Genomic DNA, 19,903 nt, shown 5'->3' on the forward strand with positions numbered 1-19,903 from the left:
TGTCAAATCACATTCTCACTTTGTAAACAATAAACTGTCATTGCGCCGGTTTGTTTTTTCGTTTATAATATGTCGTAGCCCCACGCGAGTGCTCCACTAACTAGTCGTACTGTGTATACTTAAGGAAAATGGCCCTTTTACAACCGGATCACAATCGGAGAACGTATCAGGAGACATGTTTTATCATCATTACCTCCCGATATGACTGTTCTTTTATCGGAGTGGTTAACATTCGAGGTATGTTGTAGCATCATTAAATCTTTTTTATACCTACAGCATTCATATTATTCAAATACCTATCTACAATTTCAAGACTAATAAAGATACTTATTTTACCTTCACAGTTATCATCTCATAGCCATGTCTGTGGTGCGTGTTATGACAAGATATCAAGATGTCTTGCAACGAACTCCAGGGAAAGACAACTCGGTCATATCAATGTTTGTTGTGGCTGTGGTAAATCAGTTACATGTGCCAAAAGACACGAAATTCTGGAGGGAAGCCCTCTCGCCTCAGTTGTATCACTGTGGCAGTACTTACATGATGACATGTTAGGAATAAGTTTTTAAATATCTACATGTGAATAATTGTTACAGTTTTAATAGTGTAGTCAATCACATTAAATAATTTAAACTTATTTGAAGTTCTAATTCAAAATGTAACAGGCGAGTCAATATAGTTACTATGATGTAATATTTAATGCTGATTAAATATTAATTATTAGTAATGAGGAATATTTTTAATTAAGAATCAGTTAGGACAAGTCTTTACTTGCCTTATTTAGATAACTAGTGATTTACTCTGACTCCACATGGATTTTACAAATCTTCGGAACTCTCTGTATTTCTATGCTATAATATGGATGTATTATCAGTATTATATACTTTCACCTTCCACATTAATCACTCTATATATTGGTAAAAACTGTATGAATATCTGTTTGATTGACAGAGATGAGATGGGGTATTTTATTTTGTAATATGTGTCTGGTTTGATGTTGGCAATAAAGTAATAATATTGTTATGTATATACATTTGAGTTTACATATATAGAAAGTCAAGCTATTGATTGTCAAGTGTGAGTGGTATTAGTTTCATCTTTTTTTTCAGGTTAGAGCAGCCAACTTTTTATGTCATGGTTGTTACATGAGAGCTAACAGCGAAGTAAGCCGAAGAATTATTACTGATTCCAACCGTTTTGACGCCTTAGAAGATCACCAACCTGATCAAAATATCCAAATACCAATTCCTCCACCACCTCCTCCACAACTTCCTCCACCACTTGCTCCACAACTTCATCTTGGCCCAGGTCAAGATGTTTCATCAATTTCCCTACCTAATTATAGATGTTGTGCTAATACATCTAGGCGATGCATATTTAATGGATGTCAGCAAAGTGCAGGTTATTTAGTGCCTACCTTAATTAAATCAGCCTTGCTGATTTATAATAAGCTTTATGCGGATTCTAATGAATGGGAGTTATTATTGGAGAACTCAAGTTTATCAAATACTTTCGCAGCACTTGAAATTGAAGAAAATCATCCTCTTCTATTAAGAGGACGTATTAAATCGAGTCATACGTCCAGGCGTGAATATTACACGTATTTTTTATATGACGAGCTTCCCTCATTTGAAGACCAACTTAGAAATGGTATCTTAAGTTATCGGTGTAATTGTGTATCTAGCAACCGGACTGTTGGATGTTGTGCTCATTTTTTGACAATTCTTTGGTACTTGGTATGGACGAGATACCAAGAAGCTGTCTTTTCACCAGCCGCGTTTTATAATGTTTTACTAATATTAAATATTTCAACAATTTAATTTCTTTTATTTGCTGTCTAATCCAAAATGTTATCAGTTGAATAATATTGTGTAATATTGTTCTAACTTCCAATCAATTAGATTTACTCAAATTGAAAAATAATGCTGCTATCAGTGTTCAAGTGATTGTATTATGAATATTAAATGTCTAGATTAAATATTTATATACCAGGAACATAAAAGTGCTTTAACCATAGTTTAACTTTCAACCTAACCTTACTTAACTTTCAACCTTCATAACTTTTGTCAGCGACTGCTGAGCAAAATAAATCTTTTTTATTCTTGTTTCTAACGATATTTACTATTAATTGACGTAGATTTTATTCGTGTACATGCTGGGGCACAGGTTCATACAATTTCCGGCCATGTCCTTTATGAGGTATTTTGTTTTATAGTTTTTGCTGAAATGAAATTTGATTGATGCAGTTTTACACTTGTTTCTGGAGGCCTACCGCCAAATCTTAAAGTAATATTATATTACGTAAAGATGGGAAGGTTGACCCTCTTGTACCCAAATAATATTGAAGATCAACTTCGATGCACAAAAAAGTTATCTATATCTATACTAATATATAAAGCTGAAGAGTTTGTTTGTTTTGTTTGAACGCGCTAATCTCAGAAACTACTGGTCCAAATTGAAAAATTCTTTTTGTGTTGAATAGACCATTCATCGAGGAAGGCTTTAGGCTATAAACCATCACGCTGCGACTAATAGGAACGAAGATACAATGGCAAATGTGAAAAAAAACAGGGCAGGTAGGTATAAATCATAACTTGTATCTTCTTCGCGGACGAAGTCGCGGGCAACAGCTAGTTAACAATATAAGCTTCAAAGATTGCCTTTTCAAAATTTGCGTTACCGCGTTCACAAAATTTCTAAGGTTTAGCATACATAGGTGAGAATAAAACAATGTGTTCACATATCACCTACTTTATTACCCATCCCTTTACAATACGATATGAACACAACTTATAATTTCATTAACAGTATTAGATCATAATGACTTACTAACCAACACTATTTCTCTAGAAACTTCGTAAAAGACAGTACGTACGTATAACAGTACACTGCTAAGCCGATTGCAGCAGAGTATAAGTTCAAAGTTCTGTACATTCAAATTAGTTGCAACACCGGCGTCGTAAGTTTGCTTGTTTGTATCACACTGTATTCTCAAGTCTAGGGGGAAGGGTGCAGTTGTGTGCTCTTGATATAGTTTATTTACCTAACGACGATCTGTTGACACGACTATATACGATTGCATTTGATGCGTGTATCGCATATATTGAAAACTTTTTAGCGTGTCAAACAAGGACAACTTTTTTCTATTTTTGAAAAACGACTCCGGCACTTATATATTTAATCGCTGTATCGCGGGGGTATTTACAAATTTTCAAGTCATATTCACATGCACAAAGGCACCTAGACTTAGAACAAACTTGAGTTTATCACAAAAAACGATCCAAACGCATACCGCGCAGAATAGGCTAGTTGCAGATGGCGTAGGATAGAGTCTTGTGGAAGCATTTGGGGGGTGGAATTGCCCAGCAGTGGGGCACAGTAGACTAGAAGAAAAAGTTTTGCCTAGAAATGAGACATTACAAGTAAACTCTATATTTGCCAATTTTATTTATTGAATTCTATCAAGTAACGCGTAACAAACATGTGCATTATAAAAGATTTTTTGGCGTGGGGTAAGACCCCCTGTTTTCGTCTAAGAGTCATGATGGATGATTTGACACGTGCAGCGGGGGAAATGTTCGTCACTTATTAACTTTTGCCTATTCTGTTAACGAAATTGTTGCGCTTTAGTACGTGTTAGATATTTTTGATACATTATAATTAACTTATAGCAGTTCTGATTTAAACATACTTAGTTTTTCCTAAGCTACACTTCAGCAGCTTAGCTATAAACCATGTAGTTGTATATAACAGTTTAGACCACTATTGTAAATAATTTTAAAACCGGTCAAGTATACTAGTTTTGGATTTGTGACATTCAGGGTTCCAGCCGAACAGGCTAAAGAAAAACTAATTGGTTGGTTGACAAATAAAATTGACTCTTAAATTTATTTGCCACACACAAGTTTATAACCGTAACAATCGTTGCTTAAAGTAGATCTTTATTTTTTTGTATTCGTTCTTAAAGCTGAAATATTAATAAATCGCTTGTGAATTTTTTAATTGTTCAGCTATCACGGTTCATCAGATACAGCCTGATGAAGGACAGACAGCAGATCCCCAAAAACCAAGAATCTAAAAAAATCCAATAATTGTCTACACTTTCTTTATACACAGTATTATTAATAAAATCCCTAACATACGTCATAAATTCCATTTATTGACTCACAAAACCTTCAAAATTCGGTGACCCAAAACATAAAGTCCCAAATATAAAGCACATTCGCTCACTATCTATATATTTATAGTCGACTAACACATTTGCTTTGTTTATTACAGTATAAACTAGCTGCAATACCCGACTTCTCTAACAAAAAGGGGTCCTTTCGAGAACTTTGTTTTATTCACTTTATCCATTAGGACATGAGTCGACGGAGTCATGTCAATCGAATCAGAACGGTAAACAAGCTAATAAGTTAAAAGGTTCTGGTAACGACACTACTAGACATTGCAGTAGAGGAATAATGATAAAAAGATGTGATGCATAGTTTTAATCTTAATGTTATAAGGTTACGTTGTTCTTCACCCACAAACACAGTGGAAAACAAATATCATTTAATATTTCTATTCGATTGGGATCTGGGCCATATTTATATTTTAAAGTGACGTTACACGTTCCATTCACGGCACTTTAAACAATTTATGCTAGGGGGACAAAAAAACCGCATCCATTGTTATAAATTACAAGACGGACATCGACAAAAAAATGTCTTTCATTTGAAGTTAAGTAATAACAAGAAAACAGATTTCAATTTCAGTACAATGCCACCCTGACCACATATTACCAAAAGTGCACTAAACAATTTCACAGACCCCATCAAACCTGCTGACGTAATCATCAAAACTAACAAGAAACCGTACAAACACATTAACAATGTATCCTTTATCAAGTGAGAGTTCAGAAAATCTAGCGCCGCGGCCGGTCACAATGGATAAAAGCAACCCTTCCAATACAACAGTAAATACGGACCCTCGGCAAGTCCCCCTCACCAGCTACCCATTACAACTAAGTGCCACTTGTCGAATTGCACGAAACCTGAAGTTAATTGAGAGAAAATTGAAACCAGATATTTGCCGAGTGCCGTCAAAGGCGTACAATCTTAGAAAAATAATTGTGGGGTAGAGGTATCGGCGTGTCAGTTATGGAGGAAAGTTCTGGAAGTTGGTGTCATATCATGGAACAAATCGAACTAGCTCCTTGTAGTTAGGGATATCATCTTGCGATAGGGTAGAGAGGCACTTCATGTTGACATTTTGTATCATATTAAACAAAATTTGGTTTATCAAACAAAAACTGAACATCAGTTAATCTAATTTTTATGATAGAGTTATCAGTGGAAAAGACTTCAATATGCTTCAGATTTTCTTCCCAAAACTGGCTGAAATATCACCAAAATACAGATGAAATTGAGGTTTTCAAAAAACCTCCTTACGAAATACCTTAGTCTTAAAATTTTAGTTCAACGTGTCAAGAATACACTCTTGATACTCAACCAACCCACGTTCCGTAATACAAGAGTTTTTGGACGGTCTCCAGAGTATTTAGTGTCTAAATTAAATTGGCTGGTTGTTCTATTGTCCCTTTAAACTGAACAGCGAAGTTTTGCCGCATTTAAATACTTTAAGACTTATCCGGCGTTCGGTTATAGTGAACTTCCATAAATAACGGCTCAGACAGAATAAATTATATAAGTAGATGACATTGTAATTAAACGGAAGAATTAAGTTTAAGGAGCTTTAAAGTACTAATTAGCTAATAGCTTAACGATCTTAAAGTTTAACTAAATTGTGTCTCTTTTTTAATTTCTTTCGATGTACTGCACTAAAATCAAAATTAAAAGTTCTCATGTCGAAAAGGGCTTTTTCTAGGCACTTTTAAAACGTTACAGTAATGACTCTAAGTGCACTTGTTTTTATGATTATCAAAGTTCTTTCAAAGTCTGTTCTTTGACCGATGCAAAGAATAATAATGTTTTTCCGACCGAAGAACATTCTCTATTTCATGTACTATAACACCTACTCCCCTCTCAAGGCGTATAATTGGACTTTAATGAGTCCGATAAACGGCGTTTAATTGACGTGCATCAGATTATTGTTCCCTGATGTCATTATGAACTATAGTCTTGTAAGTTAATTTGTAACTATTGTCGTTTACATAATCATTTTCTTTGTTGAGTTCTTAAAGACATTACTTAAATGATCAAAAAGATGTTAGGTAACATTTTTTTTTTAAACCAGACTCAAAAACTTTATTATAAGTTTGCTCAGGAATGAAACACAAAATAGGCATCCCGTACATGTTCAAAATGCAGATTCGATCCCGACACAGTATGTACTTTCTTAATGATAGGCATCACTTACAACTGGTGAAAGAAATCAGTGAGTAAACTTGGATTTCAAATATTGGAATCTATAAGGGAAAGATACTATTTTCTGCCGTATTTAGCTAATAATATGTCTTATTATGTATAATAATAGTCCATTAATTCAGAATGTGTTTAACCAATATCAAGTAAAATATTCCCATGAGGGAGACAGTGTTTTGTTTGTCATTTACCACGAAAGCTCAAACGTAGTTTCGTATGTTAAAGAGCGTGTATTTCCCAGCTAATTGAGTTTCCGTCACACGCCCCCGTGCGTAGATTTCCGTTTCCGCTAAAGGACGGAACGGTACTGACCAATTACCAATGCTTTTCAATTCACTTTGTGAAGTCCAAATTTGACTGTGTGCAACCGTTCGAAATGTACCTGCTTTTGGACTTGTTTGCTTCTTTCAAACTTTAATTAAAGGTAATTTAAATGCTTTTTCTGGTTTTTCAACTGTTTAGTATGCAAAGTCGAGATTAAACAGCAGACGCTTCGTAAGTAAAACAACTAAAAGTGCAATTAAGGTATGAGTTGAGTTTATTAAAAATGAACCTTTAGCTTATGTACCAAAGTGTCATTCTTCAAAATATTTTTTTACCCCCAAACTTTTTACTTTGCTTACTTCAAGAGCCAGTAAAATGTGTTTTAGATGTCAGATGGAAAGTTCATCGATGTAGGTAATCACTTGAAGTCAATATAATAAACTTAGGAAGAGATACCATCAATCTAAGGCAAAAAAACGTCTTCTATAAGAATATACTATTGAGTCCTCTGCATTGGAATCTTTTAAAGTACATAAACATTCCTCGTAAGTACTGCTACTACATCAGTAACAATGAGAAAGGAAAATGGTAAAATATAAAATTTTCCTCATGACACACGTTACAGGCATTCGATAAACAAACTCCTAAAAGTATTGTTTCTTTCTTGGAAGGTGATAATTAAAAAAACTTAATCGCCGTGTCATTGTATGTACTCATCAAAACTATTAGTCTAATCATCAATGCGACATGTAATTAGAAGTGGTCAGATTTCCTCCATAGGGATAATTAGCCAGGCATTTGAGTTCAATCGTTCAGTATTGTGATTGCAGTCGTCAGGGTATGATCATGAGAATACATTGTGGACTTTGACAGTGTTGATATAGCTCTTATAGTGCAGGACAATGTTTAACATAATCGCTGTTTGCTGTGTGGTAGCGTTATTTGTTAATGCTGCCACTGCTGAGGGTAAACTTCGTTTCCACACTTTACTTTTAATGTTTTTGTACAACAAAAACCAGAAAAAAAGTACAAGGGTGCCGCTTATTTCATCAGAAATCTCTATACCAGCAGACCCTGTTTAATTTAGATGTGACGTGTTAATATTTTAATTTATTTAGACCGAAATATTGTAAGTTTTTTATGAAGTTTGCCTGTATGCTAAAACGATAATTTGTGATTCCAGATTGTCACAAGTGCGTTAAGACGACAGAATGTGCCGCGTATGGAAATTTAAGTAAACTAGATCAGGATGCTTGGCAAATAAAGTATCCGTGCACAGCAGCAGGTGACGAGCAATACAGCAAGCTTTTCGGCTTCGCAAAGGCCGCCAAAGGAGACTTTGTAAATATACAATGCATTACTTATTACGTGAACCTTTAATATTTGATCGAAAATCAACGAAAACAATTTTGTCCCAGAATAACCGTTAATCAACAAATATGTCATTATTAATACCTGGACCGTAAATGCAACGCGATAAAATGGTTTCATAAATAACTGTGTAATTATGAATCCATCGGGCTGTTACACGTATTTACTCAAACAGCGACAATGAATAGGGATGGAAATATTGGAAAAATAATTAACATTCTCCAGTGTGTGACTGAACATCATGTTGTAATTATTTCATGTTTTCGTGAACATGTCTGTTTCAGGTGTGCTGTTCCGAAGCCATCGCGAATGCGTCTAGTGTTCCTGCCCCTGGGATCAATGTAGATAGCAGACACCCTGAATATAACAACTACGGATATCCAAATTATAATGGCTTGAACAATAACCCGAATGGTTACAATCCAAATGGATATAATCCAAATAATTACAATCCCACTCCAAATCCGCCAACCCCTGGTTACGGTTACGACCAAGGAAATAACAGACAACCCAACAATGCTTGGGGTAACAATAATTTTGGGTACAATCCGAATCAAGGCAACCCGCCATACGGAGGCTATGATCAAGGAGTAAACAGGCAACCGCCAAACAATTACTATAACGGCAACGGTAACAGTCCGTATGAGAGACAAAATCCTTTCTACGGGGGCAATGGGCAAGGTGATATGGGTGGTGTTAGCAACCAGGGTGGGCAGTGCCCGGTAACAAGCTTCGCACCGAAGCCTGAAACTGGATGTTGCGGACGGGAGGCGACTGACTCCGACAGGATTATCGGTAAGTTGCCTTAAACTACTCACCGTGTTGCTTTTAACGTGAAAGGTAAAACAAAAGGGAGCAAAGTGGCTACTTTTAAATATACCGTGCTGTATCAGGTGCAGGATGCTTTGATATTTTAATTAAAACTTCACGGATAAGATGATAGGAAATCATATTTATCTTTCGTAACTTTCAATTCTGTAGATGCACTATTTCTTGTTTGTATGGATATTTTTATTGGAGACTTATTTCTTTAGTCACCACAAAAATTGAAAATGCACAGCTTCGCACATTCTGTTCTATTTGCACATTCTTCTTTTATTTGCACAGGCAGGCCAAACCCAAATTATGTTCCACGGCCGAATCCTTACGACAATTCACGCTGGCCATCTTATAATAACCGGCTACCAAGCTATAACTCGCCGTTGACAAGAGTAACTCGATCTGCAGCCGACGTTCCAGCTGTTTCTATTGATAATCGGATTGCAGGTAACTTAGGTTCTTTTTTAATAGCTTTAAACCCGGCCCTCAAATCTGCTTTTGCGGCCCCGACTGACCTTGTCACCGTCAAAGAAATTGTGTATGTTTCTACGGACATGAAAAAATTTTATGTGAAAAGTCGGCTGATTTTCGTGTGGTTTTTTGTGGCTTTATGAGCAAGAACGCTAAAATTTGATAATTCCTCCCTAATAATTTACAACAGTCCTATAAAAGCAACAAATTTATTTTTGCAAACAATAACGTTCACGTAACCAAAACCTTAATAATACTCTCGAAACCCATTTTATTAACTTTTCATTCTTCAGAACAAATAGTCTTTTAAGTAAATAAAACTAGTTCAAGTATCGTACAATCCATTATCTGTAAACCAATACCACAATTTACGGAGTCGTGTAATAGACATTTTAATTAACAACCTATTAACTTCTCTGTCATTGGTAATTCTCGCAAATGTGGAGATTCCAATACTATTAACTAAATACGATCCGTTACTAAGTATTTTAGAATTAACGTTGTTGTAAAAACGATAGCTTTCTTAATGCTTCAAGCAATTAGTCTAATCGATTATATTGTCAGTATGATATTGTAAGTTTCAAATTTGAACAAGTAGAATGTAAATATTTGTCTGTGTTAAAGTGTTGTTATTCACAGCAACCTATGAAAATGAGGAGCATGAATTCGTAAAAAGTTTTTTCTTGTTATCCTTCCTCTAAAAATTAATTGTTTTTTTTTTAAGAAAATCAGATTGAAAAGTCGCGCGTCGTCGTTCTTAAAAAAGTACGCCAATATCCATTGCAAACAATTTTACATAATCTTGCAGGATAGTCGTGGACCTACACCAAACTTCACCGTTAATACGTTACATACAAAACACCAGTTCCTTGAGCCGTGAAATCATCTGTGATATATGCTTTCAGGTGGACGGGAAACAGAGTTGGAGCAGTTCCCCTGGCTGGTGTTACTTCTAGTGACATTTGATGATGGAACCAAGAGATCTGGATTTAACTGCGGGGGATCCCTGCTTAGCAACAAGTTCGTTCTCACCGCCGGTCACTGTGTCTTCGAAAAGGGAAGCAGAGTAGTTGAGTAAGTAAAGCTGATTTTTTTTCATTTTATTATGTTATTTATAACTGTATTAGTTATAAATAACATAATAAAATGAAAAAAATTATCCTGACAAAAACCCAAAAAGACTTCAAAAGACTAAGATTGATACTGTCACTTGACAATCTGTTTTCCGTATCCCATTTTCCCGCCAACAAGTTCATCATCAAATGAAGCTTAGAACTATCTTGTTCAAGTCATCTACATCTCTTTGCGTCAGTGTTTAAAAATAACGAAGCTAATACTAATCAATATACTTTTACATAGATCATATCTTTCTTAGGAAGATGTTGTCATTTGAGCTGAAATACCTTGTGTATCCTCTCATTAACTGAATACTATAACGTACCTCGATATTGATCTGTACATGTTAAAGGCAAAAAAGTTTCTTGCAAAATCTTAATGCCGTATTTATCGATAACTTATTTGTTTACTAAACGACACACAAAATAATGAAAAAACAAACTGCAAAATTTTAAAACAACCACTTTTCCTCTACAGGTCTGCTGGTAGAGATCTCTTATGAAATAACCGTGTGTACCGTTTTGTGTACATAAACTATTAAATAAATATCTAATATTTATCATTTTTATTACAGCATCGACATCTACCTCGCCGAATTTGACAAGCGAACTTTCCCGCAAGACTGCAAAAATGTTTTGGGTCAAGGCAAAAAGTGTATAGAAAATGTCGTGATGAAAGCTGAAGATGTAATACTACATCCGCAATATGATGACGCGCGCCTCAACAATGATATCGCCCTGATAAAGATACGAGGCAACGCGCCCTACACCGGTAAGTCAGCCCTGAACGTTTATTACTCTATGCGTACATTCTATGTGGCTCTACACATAAAAATACACAACTTTTTTTAGAAGTTTATTGAAAAAATTATAGCAGGTACTCTCTTAAAAAAACTATCAGGTGAAAGGTTTGTTTAATATGCCAATTTATTGAATTCACTTGTAAAGAAAGTCGCTGCAAAGCTGCTTATTTTCGTCTTCAAAAGCAAGAACATAAATAGCCGGCATCTGTTCAATTACCTTGTACATTTCAATTTTTCAGTCAATGTAGAGCTCTTTAGTTCAACATATTTTTAAATGTATTTCTTTATTTATTTACAATCAACAAAATAAAGCTAGATGCTTAGATTATACACTTATATAACACAAGCTGTTGCCCGCGACTTCGTCCCCGTGGGTAGAAGATATAAGTTATGATTTATACCTGCCCTGTTTTTTTTCACATTTCACATTTTCCATTGTATCTTAGCTCCTATTAGTCGCAGCGTGATGGTTTATAGCCTAAAGCCTTCCTCGATAAATGGTCTATTCAACACAAAAAGAATTTTTCAATTTGGACCAGTAGTTCCTGAGATTAGCGCGTTCAAACAAACAAACTCTTCAGCTTTATATATTAGTATAAGTATAAGATATAGATAGCACAAAAAAATAAAACTCTACATACCTAGTTTTTGGATTAGCTTACTCATATATGTTATTGTGCGTGTGATATAAAAATTCCCATTTATGCTTACAAACAGCAAAAGACCGTCTTTAAGATACCAAAATAACCGCTTAATTTCTGTTATTCTTTCTACCACCTCAAAATACACAAAGACAAAAACAAAATCCGACAGAAAATAATAAAGATCTATAAATAAAACAAAGATCGTTCTAGAACGGTTCAAGAGTGCTCGATAAGGAATCGGGAAAAGTTACACAAGATAGTTTGTATTCAACAAGCGTTACTTGAAGTAATCAATCCTTTAGAGAAGCCAATTCTTAGTATTTTGGTGAGGCTTAATTAGGACGTTTGGTACAGAATTTAAGGATTATATAACTTTGTAAGGAGGTACTGTATAGTGCAAAAGTGGTGTGAATGATTCATAATATTAAACGTTGGTTTTATTTTCCTAGATTAAAAAGGAAGTAAATCAATGTCATTGATTACAGTATCTAAGTTTGAAGTTTTTTTTGTACTTTCATAGTAGGTACCTTTTACAAATTCTAGTATATTTTTATCAGTTTGCACTTGTTTCTTGAGCCCCATAAGAGTGAATGTAACATTTTTTCGGTATAAATTGCATATACATACATAGATACGTACCTAGTTGTTTTGTTTGTACTTGATTTTATGCAATTCGTTATTTCCGTTTTAATTATTTAAACCTGAAGTCAGGTTGAGGTATTGTTAACAATTGAACATCTTATTTCAGCAATTTGGAATACAAACCAACTGAATTACGAACTTTGTTGGTGTTATGTTCAAAACAGCTTCTAGACTTGTTTTGTAAACAAGCAATTGAGGAAACTTTCAAAAGTGTTGTTTTCAAGTTTATGATTACTATTCATTCCACTGATGGAACCATTCTAAACTTTATTAATTTATGGCTTTTGAGAAGCGAGAGAAAAAATACCTGTACCGACACTAATTCTTACATTCTAAAAGATTGAGTATTGAAGGACCTTTTACACTACCTTCATTTCATCCATATTTGTAACGATAACTTATTCGACAAAAATTACAAAGAAATTCATGGGCCAGACAAACAAATATGGAAAAGGTGTAACTACTTAGTATTTTCATATTACTTCTCTAAATATCTACAATATATTTCAGATTACATAAGGCCCATCTGCCTGCCATCGATAGACATCGACAACCCGGACTTCTTCAACCTTCGCCTCGCCGTCGCCGGCTGGGGCCGAAACGGCCGCTACCGGTCAAACATCAAACAATCGACAATCGTCAACCTAGTACCACAAGAGAAATGCGTGAAGTACTATCCTAACTTATCGAGGCGGCAAATGTGTGCGGCGGGATATTCTGGCGAGGATACTTGCAAAGGAGACTCTGGTGGACCTCTCATGACCATGTACGGCGGGAAATATGAAGTAGTGGGTGTTGTGAGCGGGAAGAGGGCAGACGCGCCCTGTGGCACATCAGTACCATCGCTCTACACGAGCGTCTACAACTACCGCGAATGGATTGAATCAACCATGATACGTAACTCGCAATAAATGTTTAACACATTACGTAAAAAATCTTTAAATAATTACCTCAATAGCTATATTACAATTTTGTTTTTCAGTTTGTGATTTCCAAGTAAATCTAAATAAAAAAGAAGAGCTTTTCAATTCCAACACACAATAGATTTAGCAAAAGGCTTTCGTACGACCGAATCCTTATGCCAGAACGGGCGGTATGTGAGTTAAATGTAGCATAATATTGCGGAATGATTGCAGGCTACGTAAGGTCTGACTTTCACAAGAGCTAGGTTTTGCAAGCTATCGAGCGCAAATAAACTTTTATGAACTGAAAAATATAGCACCAGAAAATTCGAGGTGGCAATATTTTGTAGCTGTTTTGTCATGGCGTTGGCAGGCTCGCTTTGTGCCGCATAAATTGCCAACGTATTCAGCGATTGCAGAATTGTGCATTGATGTGAAAGATTAATTTTATTGAAAATCTATTTGGGATATTATCAATTACATGTCCGAGCACTCGTGTAGCTGTTGAGTTTTTTTATAGAAAGAGGTGTAATGAAAGTTTTCAGATTCATTTTGAATTACTTAAAAAACTAGATACTTTCTTAAATAATAAAGCCTTGCTACTTGTAGAATAAATATTTCTAACAAAAAATATCCGTAAGTTTCTTTACTAGATCCGTCACAGCCGACACATGTTTTCCTTTAATGAGTAGGGGAGTAAATTGCATAAGAAATATAATATATCACGAGATTTCCCGCCACGTGTCTGAAAGCACAGAGCTGATTGGTACTAAACACCAACCGACAGTGATGAAAGGGTTTTTGTATAAAGACTAGGCGCAATGTACGGTGGTAGTGTTCCTATAACCCCTCCAATTAAGAGCGATAAGCTTGTGTGGGGTTCACATCAATTATACGCACCGACGTTCTAATCGTTTACATTTTATATTTGCTTACTTTTTTAAATACTTATTTTTTACATACTTTTTTAAATATAATTAAACAGGCATTAAGCAAGTGAGTTGGAATGACTATTATTCGAATGTTCATGACTGTCATACATGATTTTAATTAACAGCTATACAATTCAAATACCAGCCTTCGCAGCATACACATAAAAGACGCAAGATTTCCTAATGTAAACAAACACTATTTATACAGCAAATTACTTCTTAATGTTTCAGTAAATGTTACATCAAAATACTTACAGCTTAATTATTATCCAAGTATGTGTTTAGGCGGAGTTAAGGCAGGCGCTGCCTTTGACGAATGATGATGGATTGTGGGAACCTTTCGTGGCGTTACTAGCAAAAGCGATACAAAAAGCAATATAACGCGAACAATTTTGTTGCTAAGCAGAAACATTAAACGAAAATATCGTATTACTAGAGATCGTAACTATATACACAGTCTCTGTTTACACAGGACGCTATGGTTAATTAAAGAGCCGCGATTGTGTAAACAGAATCTTTCTGATACTATGAAATCAATTAATATGAACGTAATTAATACATTTCCTTTTGCGTGTTTGCATAATGCTCCCACGCGCGGGTTTCTCTACGAGGCTCTTAAAGGCACGCTCCGCATTCCCTATGCTATTAAACGTTGTGGAACACAATCCGAGAGAAGAACACTCAAATGAGCAAACACTATTATCAGAACTGAGCCGAGGGCGTACAGATTTCCCAGGAGTGCCCTTCTCCTTAAAAGTGCCGGTCGGATGACCGCTATTTACCGCACAGCTTCCGACGGACTTCTTTCAACTTAAAAAATGGGAATATCTTACGGAAAAAACAAGGAGTTTAGCCACTTCAAAATGTTTACGAATACAAAGAAAACATTACAAAACGATGATACTCTAATACCCCATAAAATCCACTAAACGGTCTGTACGTCGGAATTCACAATTTACTTTATAATACGTTCATGTTGATCCGATAAAAAACTGGATGATATTCCGGCGGAACGACAAAAAGGCAAAAGACAACGGAATCGACTTTTGACAGGCTAAAACTGTCTCACAAAAAAAGGGAACACAATTTATCAGCGATTTCGTCTGTGATCCCTGAATCCCAATATCGTGGTACATTCACAATCTATGTCGGCCCTCCCGTCGGGTGGCAAATTTATGTAAAATCAATGCAACAAATAAAGAACGGTGCGTCGGTAAACATCCGCACCACGTCACAATTAGCGCGTGTCGTGCTGGGCCCGACATTTTATTATTTCCCAATCTATTTACATCCCGATGCGCCAACTAAAACCGATTTGTCCCTCAATTTTTATATCCGCCTATGTCCATGCAGTCACGGGTGTGTAAGCGAAAATATCCGTTTTTTGAAATCATTTTTCAGTCAAAACGCTCAGTGAGCAATTATTCTATAATTGGAAAAGTTTTTATTCCAATATCGTATTCTGTTCAATGAAAGAGTTTAATTATTAACAAACGCGTGAACATGTAATCCCCGCAACTATTTTTTATATTTATTCGGTCTCTTCAATTGAAATTCGAGGTTAAGGTTTAAACATGCGGCTGAAGGGTTTCATATTATTTGTGGTGTATTTGGTAAAACACTTTTAGGCCGACAGATCCGATCCTGAATTAAGTCAAGCAGAAATACAAGATTGTTTCCGTTCAATAGGTCTAATCTCTCAGATGGGTATTCGTGCTGAAATGATCCTCTTTTATTGGCGTCTCTTTGTCGAAGTATTCGACATTTTCATCGGTTACTATACGAATTTTAGTGATTGTTGAAACATCTCGGTGATTTCTAAGTTTCAATTGGAATTCAAAAATGTTTTAGACCAAAAAAGTTTTTTTTGCCGTTCGTTGTCTATTTGAATTTTAAATTATATCGATGGATTCAGATCAGAAACACAAATAATCTACGTAATAATTCCACTTCGATAAAAGGATTAAGACTTAAATAAGTTTCAGAGCTCAAGCTAAGATCAACCGGACAGAAGTTGCACTCAATACTTTAAGACTACCAAGCTCTTGCTATCGCTATGTTCCTGAGCTAATCCGCTACATTCATTGCTATCGAGGGTTACGGATACTTCAAATTATTTTTATCATCTTCTCCTTCACCGTTTTAAGCAATGGATAATCACTTTCATTAGTCACAAGAACTCGATAAGACATTGATGCGTTCAGGGATTCGATCCTGCAATCTCGACTTTGCAGTTTAGCAGTCTCGAATACCACTGGAAGAGTAAATCTAATAAGGTAATTCACAGTTAAGCAAAATTCAAATAAATCATGCCTATACATATTCTATCAACTTTGTTTACAATATCGACCGAGCGAGAAGAAAAAATACATGAAATTCATTGTAAATATGCAACGAAACCCGAAACCCGTTTCATATGCAACGACTCGGTCGAGGATCGCGTTCACCGGCGTCAGTTCCTTACGAGCTTTGTGCTTATCTGGACTATTGTTCGTAGTAAAAATCTCTCCTATTTTAAATTCCTCTTTTGTTTCACAATGTCCATTATGCGAGTGGTGGCTATAACAGGTTGTGATAGTGGGTTGGGATGGGCGCTAGCAGCTAGATCAGCTCGGGAGGGACTGGTCACCGTGGCTGGAATGTATAACGGAGTTGATACCAAGGCAGCAGAGAGTTTAAGGAGGTTGTGTGCTCATCCGTGTTCTTTAGATGTGACCAACCCTGACAGTGTTGCCGGCTTTCGTGATTATGTTCAAAGCTTGCTGAATGATAATCCGAATTACAGTAAGATTTTGTTTTTAGTTGTGTAAAGCTGATAATATTGTTTATTCCAATGGCGTATTTGGAGTAACGGCGATGGTAATGAATTTGTGAGCCGTTGTCTTAAACTAAGACATTTGCAAGTATAACAATTATGTATCTAAGCTAAATGAAATTGTACTTTCCGATAAAGCAAGATAACTCGGATTTCTTTTTTATTTCAAAATTTACTTTTTAACTTATCAAAACTACTATAATTAAATTGTAATCTAGGCCCAATCCATTTCTTAATGAACCTTTGCTCAACCGTGAGAATATTACTATCCGGTATTATTAATCTTAATTATGCTTTTCAGAATTACACGCAATAGTAAACAACGCCGGTGTGATGACAATTGGTGATTACGAATGGCAAACACAGACTATGATTGAAAATACCATTCACGTTAATTTAATGGGTACCATGAGAGTCGTATCTGCTTTCCTACCCGATCTTAGACGGAGTGCTTTGGAGGTAAAAATCCACTTTGTATTTTTTTATATCAAAGTTTCACTCACTTCATCAGAACCAAAGAGAAGAAGTACTTACATTTTAAGTAGCTATGTAAATAATATATGATTTAGCAATCCATAAATAACACACAACTTACCAAGAAGAAACCAATTTACAATTCACGTAATATGTATACTCGTTCCCAGTCCACGTACAAAATAACATAACAAACAAGTTATTTTCTCATAATAGGCAGTCAATTTACCGAAAAAAAAAACATAAATAGAATAAAATACACCTGCGAAGAAATAAATAAACCGAACATTATTATAATTTCATATGAATACGGACGTAATATCCCAATGTCGTCCTACCGTACGCAAAATAACGTAACCATGGCAACGAGTTAAAATTCATTTTATTACGGCTTCTCGGGACCAAGTACTGAAATAATACCGATAGAAAATTTGATACCGCCGAAATAATCGTGTGATTTCTTCGTAAACAATGAAATGGGATTCGCCCTCAAAATGAAATTGACTTCGTAAACATTATTTTCTTGAAACACGTGTTATTTTCCTTACGGGTAGGTTACACAGGTCCACGGGAAAAACGCTGAGTATCATAAGCCAGGAAATAATAACGGCCCGGAAAATGTCAATGAAGATAATTTAAAATATTTGATTGAAACCGAAAGCCTGGATTTGATGAGATTATGTTTCTTGTTTGTTGAAATTTGTTATTGTTTTGATCTCGTTGGTGTTATGAATGTTTTTGTGGATATAAAATATTATTTATTTATTATTTTCTTCCGTTAAAATTAAGAAATTAGGTTTATACTGGATGCATTTTCTTTCTTTGTCGAGTAAAGCTATAATATTAGACAGTATGCAGTGAATGGAAAATGTGAAAATATCACTGGTCTTCACTCCTTGATAAAATTTAGCTATTTCACACAGTTTCGCCACTGGCCCGCAGTCCTAAACTTTAAAGCACTTTAGGTATCTTTATCTATTTTTATGGTTCAGATAAAGGTAAAAATACGAGTATAACAATTTTAGTAACTAACTCTAACAAAGATAAAATCTTGATAAAATTTTGTTGCTGACAGTACGTCAGTTAGTTAGATCACATAAGATCAACAAGGCACACAACCAAATGCCATCTCCCAGTATTGGAAGACCAGTGGTTTTATAAACACCTTACAGTCATTCTTAAACTTAGTCTAGGTATACTTAATCGTTTGTTCATCGTCTTTCTTTGTTGACCTCACAAACTAAACAAAGTAACTTATATTTTAAACCTTGTAAACATCCTTATACCTACTTCTTTTGTTTTCCAGAACGCAGTGCCATCAGTGCCTAGAATTATAAACGTGGCGAGCCATTGTGGTTTGCAGCCTCTACCAGGCTTTGCAGCTTATAGTGCCAGCAAGGCAGGCGTGCTTGGGCTCACGAAGGCTTTGAGACTAGAACATCGGAAACATGGACTCGGCGTTGTTGCTTTTGTACCCGGTAATTATTATTTAAAAAATATTACAAAATCTCGGATTCTATAAAAAATATGGAGTATATTTTTTATAGTATCCTTTACGTGATAGAGTGGTGTCAGAAGGTAGAGGAGGACAGATGCTAGATCTAATTAATATCACATTTGAAAGAAATTACGACTCAAAAGTATACTTGTATATTGAAATAGTTATAAATATACAAGTTTGCAATGCAAACTTTGAGTTTGAGTCTGTTTAGGAACGTATCTACCTGAAACTGTTTTAAACAAATAAATAATTTATTAATTATAAAGCATACTTTAGTAACCTGGTTCTGTTTGATTGATTTCAGGTGGTTTTGTCACATCTAGTAACATTATTGTACATCAAGGTGCAAGTGGAAACGCGATGCTTGAGAAATTGAATGACGAACAGAAATCCTTCTACGGGAAAAGGATCACAACGCTCACTAATTATCTTCAGTCGGCGTCGTCACATAACACTAGATACGACTCCTTGAAAGATGAAAATATCATCGAGACCTTCGTCAAAGCTTTGACGTCCGAGAGTCCCAAAGCCCTTTACAAAGTGGAATCGTGGAGATACATGTTTTACTATAATCTATTCAAGTTGCCGCTACCAGAAGGCGTTACCAGCTGGCTAATTAAAAAGTTTCTTAATTTTCCTGAAAATTAAATAAAACATTAATTTTAATATTTAGGAGTTTGTTATTTCTATAGCTTTTTAAACCCCTTTTTTGATCGAACTCTGAGACTAGCATTTTTGTTAATGTAGCAAGTTTTAGAAATGTAATCAAGCTCGTAGCCGCGAGG

At 35.3% G+C, this 19,903-nt stretch overlaps 2 protein-coding genes and 1 long non-coding RNA gene across 3 annotated transcripts; all 3 read left to right on the top strand.

The window, feature by feature from the left end:
- The first annotated feature begins 212 nt into the window (after positions 1 to 212).
- LOC113492404 lies at positions 213 to 1,817 on the top strand. Its single transcript, XR_003400497.1, has 3 exons — positions 213 to 237; positions 345 to 550; positions 1,110 to 1,817. It is a non-coding gene; the product is annotated as an uncharacterized LOC113492404 (long non-coding RNA).
- A 5,704-nt stretch (positions 1,818 to 7,521) lies between these two features.
- On the top strand, positions 7,522 to 15,921 carry LOC113491932 (urokinase-type plasminogen activator-like). Its single transcript, XM_026869146.1, has 7 exons — positions 7,522 to 7,595; positions 7,813 to 7,970; positions 8,285 to 8,795; positions 9,108 to 9,266; positions 10,196 to 10,364; positions 10,981 to 11,177; positions 13,005 to 15,921. The coding sequence occupies exons 1-7, from the start codon at positions 7,532 to 7,534 to the stop codon at positions 13,403 to 13,405; spliced, it is 1,659 nt and encodes a 552-aa protein (XP_026724947.1). The 5' UTR covers positions 7,522 to 7,531; the 3' UTR covers positions 13,406 to 15,921.
- Positions 15,922 to 16,217: 296 nt separating this feature from the next.
- LOC113491933 (retinol dehydrogenase 7) lies at positions 16,218 to 19,786 on the top strand. Its single transcript, XM_026869147.1, has 4 exons — positions 16,218 to 17,112; positions 17,445 to 17,602; positions 18,924 to 19,095; positions 19,423 to 19,786. Exons 1-4 carry the CDS (start codon positions 16,638 to 16,640, stop codon positions 19,764 to 19,766), a joined length of 1,149 nt encoding a protein of 382 aa, XP_026724948.1. The 5' UTR covers positions 16,218 to 16,637; the 3' UTR covers positions 19,767 to 19,786.
- Positions 19,787 to 19,903: the final 117 nt, after the last annotated feature.

This window comes from Trichoplusia ni, chromosome 3 (assembly GCF_003590095.1).
Source record: "Trichoplusia ni isolate ovarian cell line Hi5 chromosome 3, tn1, whole genome shotgun sequence".
Lineage (NCBI taxonomy): Eukaryota > Metazoa > Arthropoda > Insecta > Lepidoptera > Noctuidae > Trichoplusia > Trichoplusia ni.